Source organism: Dermacentor albipictus, unplaced genomic scaffold (genome assembly GCF_038994185.2).
Source record: "Dermacentor albipictus isolate Rhodes 1998 colony unplaced genomic scaffold, USDA_Dalb.pri_finalv2 scaffold_22, whole genome shotgun sequence".
Lineage (NCBI taxonomy): Eukaryota > Metazoa > Arthropoda > Arachnida > Ixodida > Ixodidae > Dermacentor > Dermacentor albipictus.
This window is the reverse complement of record NW_027225576.1, coordinates 3,025,056-3,041,489: the sequence shown is the minus strand read 5'-3', so window position 1 is coordinate 3,041,489 and position 16,434 is coordinate 3,025,056. Positions and strand designations below refer to the sequence as shown.

Genomic DNA, 16,434 nt, shown 5'->3' with positions numbered 1-16,434 from the left:
CACAGTGAACTAGAGTATTCGAGTTCACTATACTGGATATTGATACAAAAAATAGTTTGTTTCGGTTTTCTGCTGCTCGAAGCGCCACCTGCTTCCTGTAGGAAAGGTGTCATAGCCGCTTCCTGTTCGACTTTCAAAGGTGAATAGCTGAGGCTCGAAGCTTTCTTCTGCTGTTATTCATAACGCAGTGCTAATAGATATATATTTGTCTATGCTACAATTATTTTGGGAACTTCTAGAAAGTTCTGCATTCATACTTTTGCGAATCTTTGCGTACGCATCATACCGAGAGGTAAGCAAACAGCCACTGTCCGTGGCACCAACTTGCCGCGACCTTCATGGCAAGGCCAGTATTTATTGTTAGTCCTTTTTGACGACATGCTTTATCGGCATAGGGCTGCACATGACCAACATTGTCCTTTCTTCAGGGCATGACAAAAAATGAAATTCAAACCAGAGTTATTGCTTCAATTCCCGCTTGATTTCGGTTCGCATCGTCCGCTATTTACTAAGCCTATTGGCTTGGCTTGATTGGCTGAGAAAATTGTCACCGTCTAACGCGCACCTCACCATCGGAGAAGTTTGCAGGTGCGTGTGGTGTTTTCGCTGCCTGTTGCAAGACCGCATGAGGTACGCACAAAATGTTCTTTCAGTGAAGTATTCGTGCACATGTGCGTGGCCTTGGTAGTGTCGATGTAGTCGCTTGTAGTATACAACTATTCGCTGGACAGTACAGGCTTGATGCAAAAGCAAAGTAAGATGCCCAGTTATTCTGTGGCACAGTCACGCAGCAGGTATGGTAGGGTTGTCGGTTGCAGTCGGCAAAGGGTTCTGGTTCTCAGACTGAAATAATATTTGCGGATACTAACCTCTTGAAAAATCAGTGGTAACACAGCTACAGAAAGCTGGTGCTGACATATTAGACGACAGCAGGTTGGTGCAAGTTAAACAATGCCTGAAGTGCCAGAGTTGGTGCTAGATGTTGTCGTTTTGTTGGTACGCTAGTGGCTAGAACAGCTTATGGGCTTCTACATGGTGTTAGTGAGATGTATGTAGTGATCCTCGCGACCAGTACTTGTGCAATGATGGTACATGCGGACAAAATGAATGTATATCGGTAGCACCACTCAGACTTGATGCTCTAGCTTTAATGGCAAGTACTGTTTAACAACCACCAATTGCATATTTCCTAGAATTTCTGGAAGGGTGTGCATGTGTGAGCACGATTCATGGTCGCAAACAATTACTCAATGGCTTGTGTCTGTGGGCTGTCACGTCTGCAGTAGTGTCATTGTTGACGTCGCATAAGAAGGAAAAACGCGACAGGCATAGTTTTCTTTTCACCTTTGCTTTCTGTATGAGCTACGGACGCTTTTTACTGGTTTTCATAGGCCCAACACGGAGTGTCTTTAAGACCTAGCAACAGTAAAGCACTGCGCTTCACGGAGGACCCAGATGCCAAGCAATGACACTCTTGTGTGCGAGATGTCCGTGTGTTACTACGCCGCCTTACTTCCCAGAGCGCACATAGAGCAAGTTTTCATTGTTACTGCTGATGTCTTTACAAGAAAAACAAGGGAATATGACTGGTCAATTTTTTTTAAGTGATTGTTATTAAAGATAAGCAATGTGTGAAGGGCTGCAGAGGACACAATAAATGGGCCAGGCCAGCCCGTCCTGAATTCGGTACCTGTGCAACGGTATCAAAGTTCAGAAGATAGTAGCCTCCGAATATTTAGTTACTTTTGAGTAATTCGTCAATTACTTTCATGGGGCAGTAATTGGTAACTGTATTCAATTACATTGATGTGCGAGGTAACTGTAATTGGCACCTGCCGTGGTGGCTTAGCGGCTATGATTTTGCGCTGCTAAGCACTATGTCGCGGGATCAAATCCCGGCCATCGCGGCCACATTTTGATGGGGGCGAAATGCAAAAAGCCCGTGTCCCGTGCATTGGGGGCATGTTAAGGAACCCTAGGAGGTGAAAGTTAATCCAGAGTCTCCATTACGGCTTGCCTCATAATCAGATCATGGTTTTGGCACGTGGAACCCCACAGTTTATTTATTTGTAATTGGTTACATTTTTTTGTGTAACATATAGAAGTCTGCATTAAGCCTGTGGCTTCAAGGGGTACTGAAATGGTTTTTGAAGAACATAAGAAAACATTGTCGATCTGGTAGCGAGGCTCCTGAGTACATGTTAGCCAAATAATATTGTACTGCATGCAGAAGGGACGTTGCAATCTCATGTCAAATAGTAAAAAAATCAATCGCTCTTGCTTCCGCAATGTCGTCATGCATTGTCATCGCAATTAGCTGCAGCCACAGCAGGTATTGACTAATTTCGTAATAGCGAGAACGTTCTCAGCAATAAAATTGTTGCTTCTTTGAGTGAAGTAACTGAAAGGTATATATGTCTGCAATCTCCAAAAAAAAAAAAAACAGAGAAGCCCGTTCCTCTTTACACAGTCAATCTAGACACGACAGTTGCATCTTTCTTTGTCTGCTGCATGTGGCATTTCAGATGAAAGGCGTAGCATAGATACCGCAGCCGTCATGAGTCGTCTCCGCGACCACGATATTCAACCTTTGGGCGTGGCATTGTTCTCCAGAACCACCTTTCTATCTCCCTCGTGTAGCTTCCATCATGATGGTGTAAATGAAAGGATAGATCAAGCCCCTCATTTATTTATTTGTTTATCTTTTATTATTTATTTATTTATATGTAATGCAGCCCAATATAGCGCTACAGCAGGAGTGAGAACACTATACATTACATTACACATTAAAAACACACATAAACACAAAAAGATGAATGATCAAAAAGAAGCGAAGTGCTTGCCAGTGGTATCTATGAAATCATTTAGTGACAGTGAACCAATGTTACCGGGCAGAGAATTCTAAAGCTCTATTGTACATGAAAAAAAACTGTACTTCAATGCGCTAGTGCGGACATAAATAAGTTTTATGTTCAAGGTGTGGGAGCTACGGGTACAACTTGTGTTAGTAAATGTGATATAGTTACAGTCAGAAAGGCCAGAGGGGGAGTTATTAATTGCATATAAAAGTTTTAAGGGAACAATGTGATAACGTAAAAGTAATGGCTCAATGTTCAAAAATTGTTGAGCCTGTTTGTGAGAAAGTGCGGCTGTAATTTTGGCAAATGAAATCGATAGATTTTCGTTTAATGTTATTCAGCGAGCTTATTTAACGTTGTTTATAGGGGAACCAAACGACAGATGGATATTCTAGAACAGCGTGATTAAGTGTTTTATATAATAGCATTTTAGTATCGTGGGGGGTCTTAGTTAAAGTGCGGCGCAAATAACCTAGTTTTCTAAGGGCATTCCCGTTAACATATTCAATACCTTTGAGACCACGAAATATGTTCGGTTAGAATGGCAGCTAAGTATTTATACCGAGATGCTCTTTTAAGTTGGATGCCATCCAGAGAGTAATCGAGCGAGAGGGGGCTCTGTCTATTGGAAATTGAGATCACGACTGTTTTCTACAGTTGATGTTCATTTGTCACGTTTTCCACCAAGCGCAGAAAAACATAAGTGATTGGGCAAGACGGTGGTGGTCATCAATGGAGTTAATAGATTCGTGTAATTTGCCGTCATCTGCATAAAGTGTGATTTTTAGTTGAGGTGCTACGGGGTAAATCATTGATCTATATTAGAAATAATAAAGGGCCTAAAAGGATCCCTCAGGAACGCCTGACTTAATGCCGACAGGAGTTCAGTCCACTGAGTTAAAAGGAAGAAATTGTAAGCATTAACGAAGAAAACTGGCTATCCAAGAAACGAGACAGGTATTATGAAATATGGCGTTTAAGTTTACTAGTAGTTTAGAATGAATCACACAGTCGAAAGTTTTAGAGAAGTCAATAAAGATGGCATCCACTTGATTACCTATGTCTAGGTTAAAATCAATATCATGATAGAAATTGGCTAATTGCGTTACAGTGCTAAAACCACGAGGGAAACCATGCTGGACAGATGTTAGAACATCATTAGAGTTATGGAATTCAATTATATGTTGGTGAATAACGTGCTCTAACAGCTTGTACGACGGGGGTGTGAGAGATATCGCCCTGTAGTTAGAGAGAAGTTGTTTATCATCTGATTTACACAAAGGCTGGACTTTGGTTGTTTTCCATTTAGTTTGTACTTCACCATAGTCTAAGGCCCAAACAATGAAACGCTCCTTTCCTTAGACCGCTTCTTAAGCTTACGTGATGCCTCCTTACAGTGAAGGACCAATGGAGGAAGCAAGCGTACTCTGAAAGCTGCCTTCGCCCGTCCTCACGTGAGGAACGGTTGCCGCGCGCCTGAGTTCGAGAGTATCACTTAAAAGCTTTACGCAAACACCATTATTGAATAAAAAGAAGTATCGTTGCGCAAGTTTTTAATTGAAGTGCTAATATAAAGATGCGGTGACACGTTCTTATAGTTTTGTTTGCTATACGTGAAAAAGTACCCCATTCTAGCGCAAAACTTGATGCGTTCTAATAACACTGGCACGCATGCGCCGTGCAATGCCTATCAAATCTATTCGCACAGAACGCGCGAATGAAACCAACATGCCTGGCAAGACATACTTCACCGAAGAAGAGAAGGACCTTCTGCAGGACCTCATCAACAAGTATAAGGACGTCATCGAGAACAAGCGCACGGACGCCGTGTCGTTAAGCGCGAAGGCCAAGGCATGGGAAATACTGTGCGCAGAATATAACAGCAGGCCCTTTGTGCGTGCCCGGGACGCCAAACAGCTCAAGAATCTGTGGAATAACATGAAGCAAAGGTGGAAGCGCGAGAAAGCGAAACAAATTCGTGACGTCATGGCTACAGGTATGTTTCACTGCTTCGTGAAAAGGCAATGCGTATTGCATACAATGCCTATTGCATATTTACAGGAGGCGGCCCGCCACCACAGCCTATAGAAGATCGGCTTGCACAGGTTGAAGCAGTCGTACCACACCTGACCACGCGAGTACCAAACCCCTTTGACAGCGACCGCCCGCTAGATGCTCCATCAGATACGCAAAGCGCTTTGGAGATACTGAACGGGATGTTGCATGACAGCGGACCGACCGACAGTGATGAAGGTGCGTAGACTTGCGAGAGCAGGTCCCCCTCGAAAGACCTGGTACTGGCAGCGTGGCCAGAGGTGGAAAGCTCTCCAGGCATCGTTAGCGCTTCTTCCGCAGCACACATCTCCACTCACGATTTTGATTAGCCGTTTTCGTGATGTGGTTGCATATATTGCCATCTCTTTTCTGTCCACATGGTCACCCCATAAAACCCTCTTTCTTCTCTCCTCCTTTTTACAGTGCAGAGTGGCCGGCCTTTCCTTTTCTCGTAAACGAACCAATCTCTAGTCTGGGGGATCGGTGTCTTCGCTTTCATATACAAATATGTTGCTCGCGTTCTGCATGCCCCCAAGTCACCTGCTGGGTGTCCCAGCTAACTTTAGCCAGAGTTTAAAAATACGCGAATGCTATGTAGCTGGACAGAACCAAGGTAATGTTACTTGTCGCTAGGAGATGCTGTGATAGTTTTTTTCAATCTATGTAATGACATAATTACCCCTAATTAATTATCAAATTGTGAAATGTTATAGTTACATGAAAAGTGGCAGAGAGAAAATTGTAAATCAGCATGAAAAACCTGCGATACAGCTTTCTGATGCTCAATACGTGCTACATAGTAGTGTTCTTCCGAGCGTGAAGGAAGCCTGCAAGTACACGCAAACTGGCTCGAGCGGTCACTCGCGCGACAATTTCGCATGCATTTGCGGGCTTCCTTCACACTCGGAAAAATACTTCTATGTAGCACGTATTGAGCATCAGAAAGCTGTATCGGGTGTTCTTCATATCACTCTACAATTTTCTCATTGACATTTGTGATGTAATTATAACATTTGGGAAGTTTCATGATGACTTATTTCAGACTAATTATGTAATTAGGTTGAATAAAATAATTGGAATATCTCCAAGAGACTGTAAACATTACTTACCTTGGTTATGTCGAGCTATGTGGCATTCGCATATTTTAAAACTCTAGGTAAAGTTAGCTGGGACACACTGTTTGTGCAAGCTTGTTTAGGTGCAGAAAATTTCTTTAAAAAATTGCCTGTGGCAGGTAATGCAATTATAATCGTTGATGTACAGGGTCGTCCTTTTTGAAAGGGAACACGCGAGCGCGTGGCCTGTGCTCTGCGGCGGCTGCCTAGAGCGCCGGTCAGTGGCAGCGAGAGGAAGCACGTCCGCTTTTGGCGTCATCTATTGACGGTCAGAATGACTAGGCATGGCCGATTGGAAGCGCCTACTGGACTCCCTTCCCCGTATTAATGATACGCAAGGAGTGGGGCCTGCAGCGCGAGCGCGATTTGCTAGCTGCAGGCCCCGCTCCTTGCGCATCAGTAATACGGGGAAGGGAGTCCAGTAGGCGCTTCCAATCGGCCATGCCTAGTCATTCTGACCGTCAATAGATGACGCCAAAAGCGGACGTGCTTCCTCTTGCTGCCACTGACCGGCGCTCTACGCAGCCGCCGCAGAGCACAGGCCACGCGCTCGCGTGTTCCCTTTCAAAAAGGACGACCCTGTACATTGCTCAATGCAGCGGCCATTAATTCTGCAAGAAATGGAAATGGTAATTATAGCAACGTAATTATTCTAATTAGTTTTTTAATCAAGTACTTTGCCTTTCAACGTATAAATTATAGCCACTGAATTCGCATGGCGCACACACTTAGAACGAATTCTCTGTACAGCAAGAGTTGCAAGATATCTTCAAAATATCCGTCGAAATGCATTGGTGTCAACACCACTTCTGTGCTTCAATGCATGCAAGAGCGGTTTCTTAAAACAGTACCTGCAATACGAGCACATTTCATCTGACACTCTGAAAATTATCTTGAAAAGTGGCACAGTCCAGAGAATTCATTCCAAGTGCATCCGCCGTGCAAATGAGTCGTATGCTGAATTGTGTGGCATACAGCAATTAAATAAAATGGAAATTAGTGTAACTATGTTACCTGGTAAATTAAGCACTTTGATTTCTGGAAGGAATGGCCACTGCATTGACTAATTTAGAGGAAGGGTCATATTGTGCAATCTGCCATAGGCAAAGGTTACAAGTTTGGTGCAGCTAAAAAAAAACCTGTATACCTGGAACTGTTAAGACAGGTACTGGTACAGGCGTGTTATCATTTGTAACTGCATAAATTCCGTGACAGAGGATCTGAAAGCATTTAACAAATTCAGTTGTATTTTATTCCATGATCTACTTCCTCACAATTTATGCAAGTTGTTAAAATGGATGAAACCACTTCTTTGCAGAACGAACACTCGAACTCAGCTCAAGTGACAGAGCAGCAATACAGTCAATGGTGCACAGATCTTGTACATCATGCATGGGTAATGAAGACAATCCTTCTATACATGAGCCTGGATTTGACACAAACACACACAACAGTCAACGTGCAGATGAGCCAAGTATGCGGCATGTCCGTGGAGGTAGGCTAGGTCTCTTGCAGGAGACACTTCAGGCTGAACTTGAGGCTCGTCTCGATGCCATCAAAAGCGAGAAAAAAAAACAAAGCGATTGAACACAAAATTGAGCATAAAATTGAAGTTCGTATTTTGAAAGAAAAAGAAAAGGTGCAAAAACTGAAGCAGGAGCTCCTGAAAAAACAGCTGCAGGCGGATAGATAGATAGATAGATAGATAGTACTTTTATTCATGTCAATTCTCGTACACCAAAAATCAGGCCTACCAAAGCCTCACTAAGGGCTTGAGTGGCAGCGCCTGGCAGACAGCGAACATTAGCAAAACAAAGGAAAATTGAGATGTTGCAACGAACTCGACAAACAAACAAAACAAAAAAAAGAAAAATTTAACAACTCAGACAGACAGATATAAAAACATAACTATTACAACAGCAAAAGGATGACAGTAATGCGACATTAAGACAGTAACACTCGATTAAATCATTATGGAGCAGGAAGTAATGCGGAGACATACCGCAAAATTTTTTTCAAGGTGTATTTTGTCCTCATGCGGAATACACTAGGTGGCATACTATTGAAACAGGCAGGTACATAGTATTGACGTGTGCGCTTCCCGTATCGGGTTGAGGAGCGAGGAATGCAGTAACGGTATTTTGGTCTTAAATCACGTGCAGGAACATATGGAATGGTGAACTGACTGTACCAGAAATGTTTAAGCACAATAGTTTCTGTTAATAAAGCGTTAAAATTTGGAAGCTTTAATCTTCTGAAAATATCAATGTTATTACCAATGGGCAGGTCGTAGGCAATATTCTTTAAAAGTAAACGTAGAAGCGAATTCACCCTGCGCTGCCAGCGAACCGTGCAGTGACCATAAACAGTGATTCCATATCTAAGCACACTATAGGCTAGAGCGTGTGTAACGCATTTACGGACAGAAAAAGGCATAAAATATCTAATATTATACAGGACACAAGATACAGCGCGAAGTCTTTGACAAACAAAAGCAAGGTGCGAGTTCCAAGACAGATCACTGTCGAAGATCAGGCCAAGATATTTGACCGAATGCGCATATTTTACTGGTACACAGTTACAATGAGAACAGGAGGAAGTGTGCAAATAAACAGGATGACTCAACTCAATTTTTTTAAAGGGTTATGAAAACATATAAGTTGCGTTTTGGAAGTATTAACATTGATAAGGTTAGACTTAAACCAGTCCATGGCTTTAATAGCTGCCATCTGTAATGCTGCAACAGCATCAGTGTATTTCTTTGCGCGCGCAACAATGACAGTGTCGTCAGCATACTGGAACAATGAAACAGGCACATTGTTAGCAAGATCATTAACGTATAGATTGAATAACAAAGGACTCAATATAGAACCTTGAGGGACTCCGGAAGTGATTATCGTGAATTCGCTATGGAATCTTGAAATCGACACATATTGGCGCCTATCTTGTAAAAAGTTAGTAAGTAAGTGTAGAAACGAACCTCGAAATCCTAATGTAGAAAGTTTATCAAGCAGAAGAGCGTGGCAGATGCTATCGAAGGCTTTGCTTACGTCAAGAAAAAGAGAGCATACGACTTCATTCTTATCAAAAGCTGAATTTAGTGTGTCAGAGAATTCTTCAAGAAGATCTGTTGTTCCTTTTCCTGGTATGAAGCCATACTGACAAGGTGATAGAACATTGTGCGTATTCAAAAAATTCGTCATGGTAAGTAATAGATGCTTTTCAAAAATTTGGCCAATGCATGGCAGAATAGAGATAGGTCGATAATTACTCATCATGTTTCTGGAGCCACCCTTATACAAAGGTATAATTTTAGCAGTTTTCATTGAAGTCGGCATTATACCTCTGGAAATGATACTATTAAGCATAACTAGTAGGACACCCTTAATAGCTTCAAAATTTCTGCACAATTCAGAAACAGTGAGGCCGTCGTGACCAGGAGATTTACTACGTTTAAGACTGAAAATTATACACCTTAAATCACTTTCGGTAATGTCAGGAAGGAAAGCAGATTCCATCACACACTGCCTGATTAAAGGATATCTGTAGTAGTAACTTGTTGAAGTGCAAAGGCAAGCAAACGTACCTAAGGTTTTCAATACATTATGCCACAATTGATGGCAAGAATGCTCAGGTTCTTCTTGCTTGTTTTGTTTCACAGGTAACAACTAGTCATTGTGCACATGTACCTGTTGTATTTTACTTTAAATAAATTATGTCATTTTCAGAAGAAACAGTAGGTCTGAAATGTCATTTTTTAAACTACAACATGTCATGTTTACAAATAGCAATGTTTTGCTCACTGCACACAGCGTTTTACTCACTGCAAGGTCAGCCAGGCTCAACTGGTACTCTGCGGGTGACTTGAACATATTTGTCCAGCAGCTAGCAAACACTCTCAATGGTAAGTGGAACATAGCTTTTCGAAGCACCTAACATACACTGCTCACAATAGACACTGAGTAGCTGCATGTTTAAATCAAGTCCACTTCATCGTTACTGTGCCCAGAGGAAAAGCACCGACGGATGTAGCAGCTGCGTACTTGTGTGCCCAGAAGCGTGTCTGGACACCCTTGGGTAGTACTGTCAGGCAGACACGCGTACAGGTGTTCCTCATCAGGACGTGGACAAGGGTCTCGCAACATACGGGCAAGGTTTGCAGTGCTGCACAAGCTGTAATAATGGCTGCAGACCGGTCAGTCTTTGTCAGCAGCTTTACCCTCAGGCAAGCGAAGCGCCACTTCCATACGCCAAATGCGCGTTCCACGCTGTTTCTCGTTCTTATATGACTGGAGTTGTATCTGCAGGAGAGAAAAATAAAATGTAAAAAAAATTCTTAAGCAACAAGCAATACATTTAAATGGAATTTTGAGCAGGCCCAGTTACAGCCATACTTCACTGCGGAACAGTGAATGCGAACAATTTAGTTATTTTGTTTAGCAGGCAGGTAGTAATATACATTTTTCAAATCTTTCAACTGTACTCGCTAGCTCCCTATGGGATTACCATTCAGACACTGTGAAGCCTATGTGCCCTTCGAGGTAACGAACCAAACAGTAAATGGCTAGTGTGGACAGTAATAGTGCTGTCCACATATTACTGCAGTAATATGTGGGGGCTTGTACATAAGGAGCCACAAAATTTCAGAGGTTTACCTTCCCATTTGTTTGCCTGCTCCGCTTCTGTAAGTTATGTGTTCAATGTACAAGTATCTATGTCATTTGCAAATGAAATAGTACGCTTGCATTCTCTGTTTCATTACATAACACTCAAGATTTAAGCAAAGTTCAATAGCACTAAACATAAAGATTGCATGCATGATAACTGGTCATACCAAGTTGCATGTGCCATCACCTCTTTTCGGGATCAGTGCGCGGATCCCTCAGCGGTGTCATGAGAAACGGTAGACAAGCGTATCCCTGGTCACCAAGGAGAACGCCAGGCACAGCTCTTTGCTCATACAGCGCCATGACTCAGCTGTTGGCGAATATTCTGCTGTCATGCACAGATCCAGGCCAACTTGCTACAAGGTCGAAAAAATTGCAGCTCTGGACCAGTAACAGCCTGTCAACAAAAAAGTGTGCATATATTTAAAATGGTCACGTCTGACAAGAACAACCATGCGTGAACATTCGTAGCTTGCATACATCCTTTCTGATCAACCAACATGATACATCATATGTATTCTCCCTATATTTCACATCAGTGCACCATATTTGGCGGCACTTTCTGATGCATAACCTACATACAGGTGCGGGATCACTGCTTAGCACACTAACGTGTTCAATGTGAATTATTCCACTCCAAAATATTCAGTAAATACAAAAATGGTGATCGCAAATGCAGCGAATTTTGTGAGACGCTATGTTTCACTAGTGATAGCAATTAGCACCACAAAATGACGCTTCACAGTTCGCCGCTATATGTGCCACAAAAATGCAGCCATCGTTCTATATGAAACGCAACGGCACATTTTTTCAAAGCACTTAGGTGTACTGCACGCCAAATAAAGTGACATCTTCGCTACGCGCTGAATTACATGTACGGCGTTTATGACGGGAAAATCTGTATGGCTACGCGTCTTTACTCAAGCGCAAACAGTGCCTATACAAGCTACTGTCTTAGGAATTGTCGCCTTCATTGTGCGAGGGGTCGGCGCACGAGTTAGGCAATCCTGCGGACGACTGCACTTCGCTGTACTGAAGATGCAAAGGTGTGCATACATGACATAGCTAGCAGCTACTAATGGGACAGTAAATTAACACGATAATGTAGTAATAGGAGAATACAAACAAATACGTAAGCTTACCTGCACGTTAATCGAGAAGAATCCCTTGCGGTTGCGGAACACCTCGGCGTTCTCACCCCCAGGACTGACGATGGGGATGTGCGTACAGTCAATAAACCCGGTGACACCGGGAAACCGGCCAATTTCGTAGAATCGGGCCATCACACCCTGCGCTTCAGCTGCCGTGGGGAGCCGCACATATTTCGGAAACAGGCGTACGCATATGGCTTGCGTAATTTCCCACACACAACGGGACACATACTGCTGGGAAACATGCACCAGGTGGTAACTCTAAATTTAGCGTCACACATTACTTCCCCCCTTTTTTTTGGCTTCTGGATTCGATTGGCGCGGCTCGCTACGTGCTTGCGCGCGCTTTTCCGAGCGCAGATTGGTGTGCGCCTGGTTTCTGCACTAGGCTGGTACGCGATCGCTTTTTCGAGCGCAGATTGATGTGAGCCCGGTTTCTGCACTAGGCTTTTGCACGATCGCCTGCTTTTTGCACTGGGCTTTCAAAAGGCGAAGTGAGCGTCGCTTACTGCAGGCGGCTAGTGATTTGGCTCACGTACTGCGTGAGCAAAAACATAGGCACGTGGCTCATGAAGGAGATGACCGGCGACTTGCTTAATCTGTCGGACCATGTCATCGCCGACTGGAGCAACTACGCTCGTGAGGTCGTGCGGGACGAGCTGCTGGCGCGACCCCCACGGCCCCGGGAGGATTGTGCAAATTGATGAATGCCTCCTTCGCGGCAAGCGAAAATACAATCGAGGCCGCCTGATGACGGGCGACAACGTTCCGCCGAGCCGCCAAAATTACGGCGGCATTGCAGATCGTGGACCATGGGTATTCGGCATGATCTGCGTGACCACCGGGGAGCTCCGACTATTCAAGGTCGACCGACGAGACGCGGCGACGCTAGGCCCCATTATTGCAGCCAACGTTGAACCGGGAACCACCATCCACAGTGATGAATGGGCCGCATACAACTGCATCCCGAACTTAGTGGGGGCTAACGGAGCAAGACTGAATTTGCAATGGGAGGCTGTTAACCACAGCATGAACTTTGTAGACACAATCACGGGCGCTCACACCCAGAAAATCGAAAGCTACTGGCAGAAGGTGAAGCGCCACCTCGTCTCCGCCGGCTACAGGGTGACTCCACAGCTTCTCGAGTCGCACCTGATATGGCTATGGTGGGCATCGATTAATGGGCACATGCGCTGCAAGGACTCGTTTCTGCGTTTATTAGAAGCGATCGCACGGCGCAACCCAGTGTGACATAGTAATGGAAAATAAAAGGCACTTTTCTGACCCTTTGCTTTTGTATGAATGTTTCCCGGCATTGCTGCGCGCTTCCATACACGGTACGCCCGCGGCGCAGCGCTTCCGCAGTAAGCGACGCTCACTTCGCCTTTTGAAAGCCCAGTGCAAAAAGCAGGCGATCGCATAACAGCCTAGTGCAGAAACTAGGCGCACACCAATCTGCGCTCAAAAAAGCGCGCGCAAGCACGTAGCGAGCCGCGCCAATCCAATCCAGAAGCCAAAAAAGAGGGGGGAAGTAATGTGTGACACTAAGTTCAGAGTTGCCCACCAGGTCGCCCACGACGGTCTGAATGGCACCAGTGCCGTAAAAACGAAGCGTTATGAGACGCTTCAGCAACGGTGGAAACGGCACTCCCCTTTGGCCCGTGTTGTCTTTCAACTGCAAATCGGACATGATGGCCAACACGGACGCCTTGGTGAAGCGGAACCTGAAGGCAAACTCTTCTTCACTGTACACTTCCATGGGGTTTACCGCGTCGCGAAGTAACCTCACTGCGGGTGAATACCGGTACACTTCTCCGAACACAAACTCACAGCCACGCTTCACAAATTCCACGAAGTCAGCCGCACTGTCACCTCGCCACGACGCCATTTCTTCTTTGCCTGCGTTGAATCAGCTCAAGGCGCTGACGGTCACGCTTGCCACCACGCTCGCGGCACTCCGCAGGCGGGCGATAGCGCGCACGCGCAAGCATACGTCACGTGGTCAAGCACTGAGGTGAAGCGCTCGTTCAGGGCCATGAGCAGCGTAAGGACGCATGAAGGTAGCGACAGCTTCCTAACCTTACTTGAGGCCTCCTTACAACGAAGGACTGATGGAGGGAGCAAGCGTACTCTGAAAGCTCCCTTGGCCCGTCCTCACGTAAGGAACGGTTGCCGCATGCCTGGGTCCGAGAGGATCTCTTAAAAGCTCTACGCGAACACCACTATTTAATAAAAAGATGTTGTGTCGTCGCATAATATTTTAATTGAAGTGCTAATATAGAGACGCACACGCTCTTCCTTCTAGTATTGTTTACTAAACGTAAAACAGTTCAACATTATAGCGCAAAACCTGATGGTCACCAGCAACGCTGGCACGCCGGCGTCATGCAACGCCTAGCAACGCCACTCATCCCGAACGTGCGGCTGATACGAGCGCCTCTTCTTCTTTACAATCACACACACACACTCTCTCTCTCTCTGATATGAACATGCCTGCCAAGACAGCCCGCGCGTCCCGCGCTCACATGGGGCTCGCGCTTCTCCGCAGGTCGGCGACAGCGCGCGTGCGCAAGCAAACGTCACGTGGCTAAGCAGTGAGGTGAAGCGCGCGTTCAGGGTCAGGAGCGGCGTAAGGACGCATGAAGGTAGCTTCGGACGTAGAGTCGAGCGCGATTTGAAGGTTATCGCGCGAGCGTCAACCAGCCTAGCACTCCAGGCACCTGGCGGCCGCTTTCGGGACAGGAAAAATCATGATTTCGCACTCTTCTCTCCCTCGTTCACTGTTCCATACAACCATCAACCTCGCGACAAACTCACCGCCCTTTCTCTCTATTCTAAGCTTTCCATTTCTTGCGATAAAGTGTAGACTTGGTTACCTCGTATCTTCGCGGGTGAAAACAAAATTGGTGGGAAAGATCTGGTAAAGCCAGTGCTTCGCACTTCTTGATTTTACGACTTTGAAGTTGGAAAAAATATATCAACGCAGCATCGCCTCGTCAAATCGCCTTTGTTAACCAATAAATTCCCGCAAAACATTTTTTTCACAAGGGTATATAACGGCTGCAATGATCGATGCGATCCCAGATCACATGTCGCAAGAAAAATGCCACGACGATTTATGGCAGAGGAGCGCCAAGAAATTGTTTCATTGGGAAAGTTTATGTCCCAGCGAGAGATATCCCTGCAGGTGAACCGTCCTCAGAAGACAGTAAACCGCATTCTTCGAGCGTTTCACCGGGAGAACCGCTTGGAAGATGCCCCGCATCAAAGGAGGCCTAGAGGAACAACTGAGGAGGAAGATGCTCTGATAATAGCTGCCGCCATCCACGATCCATTCATGACAGCGAAGAAAATCAAAGAACTTGGCCTTCGCCTAAGTCTTTCGTCCATCCGAAAGAGACTTAACGCTGCGGGTCTTAAAAGCCGCGTGGCTGCGAGAAAGCCACTTTTGACCAGCGAGCATCGCAAGAAGCGTCTGGAATGTGCGCATCGGCACGAAACATGGAGCGCCGAGGACTGGCAACACGTCATGTTTAGTGACGAATCGACATTCACTGCCTGCTGGAACCAGCGACTCCGTGTTTGGAGAGTCGACGGCTGCCGGTGAGATTTACTTTTCTTGCATATCATTTCACACCTAACTTTCTGCTGCCCCCTGCTACGCTTTCCTTCTCTTAAGATCCAGCGCGTTACTCATCCTTTAATGACCATTGGTTGTCTTGCCTTCTTATTACCTGCCTTGCTCATGCCCATTTCTCATTGATTTCGACTGAAATGTCCTTAACTCGTGTTTGTTGCAGAATAAGGGAGATTTTGGAAAGTTGGTACGGTGTCGTTTTTGAATTTACCAGAGTGAAAGACAGGGACATGAAGTTTATTGAAGTAACCGCACAAGCATGCACAAAGCGTGGCTTTAGGACCGGCATACCATAGCGGAGTTTCAGTCGAAGTGCGAGCATGTGTGCAAACCTAAAATCTGCGGTCTCTAGCTGGAAAATATGCACGCCGCTCTGAAATTCTTCACCTCAGTGTATCACGAGCTGCAAATACCTTAGCAGCTTTCGCTCAGTTTCTCATAATATAGTGGTAACTGCCCTGTGAGTGTTTTGGTTATTAAATTCGAGGCATCAATTTTATTGCAGCTATGACGATGAAAACGTCCGCGATGTCGCAGCAAGCGGGCGTGTCTCGGTGAACGTCTGGGGTGCAATAACCTACGCCGGTCTGGGTCCACTCTTCCGCATCCCAGGGAGGCTCACGGCCGAAGTCTACAACGAGATCGTCGACACTGTTCTCCTTCCTTTCGCCGTGAATGGACCTTTCCGTGACGGGTGTTTTTATTTCCAACACGACGGCTGCCCTGTTGACACTGCATCCTCAGTGCAGGAAAATCTGAACAAGTCTGGAATTGCGCAGCTCCTTTGGCCGCCAAACAGTCCCGACCTGAACATAGTTGAAAATGTTTGGGGTTTTGACGAACACTGACGCAGACACTCTGTGGGCAGCCGTTGAGAGGGAGTGGAATGTCCTCCGACAGGACCCAGAACTGGCAGAATCACTGTTCGCTTCTATCCCGAAAGGGATAAAG

General features: G+C 45.3%; 1 protein-coding gene across 1 annotated transcript; it reads left to right on the top strand.

Annotated features, from left to right (window-relative positions):
* Positions 1-4,586: 4,586 nt before the first annotated feature.
* Positions 4,587-9,700, top strand: LOC135915738 (myb/SANT-like DNA-binding domain-containing protein 3). The gene is made up of 3 exons (XM_065448859.1): positions 4,587-4,854; positions 4,920-5,111; positions 9,690-9,700. Exons 1-3 carry the CDS (start codon positions 4,587-4,589, stop codon positions 9,698-9,700), a joined length of 471 nt encoding a protein of 156 aa, XP_065304931.1.
* Positions 9,701-16,434: the final 6,734 nt, after the last annotated feature.

Coding starts and splice junctions, on each gene's coding strand:
- LOC135915738 (XM_065448859.1), top strand. CDS start 4,587: ATGCCTGGCAAGACATACTTCACCGAAGAAGAGAAGGACCTTCTGCAG. Junction 4,855..4,919: donor TCGTGACGTCATGGCTACAG/GTATGTTTCACT, acceptor GCATATTTACAG/GAGGCGGCCCGCCACCACAG.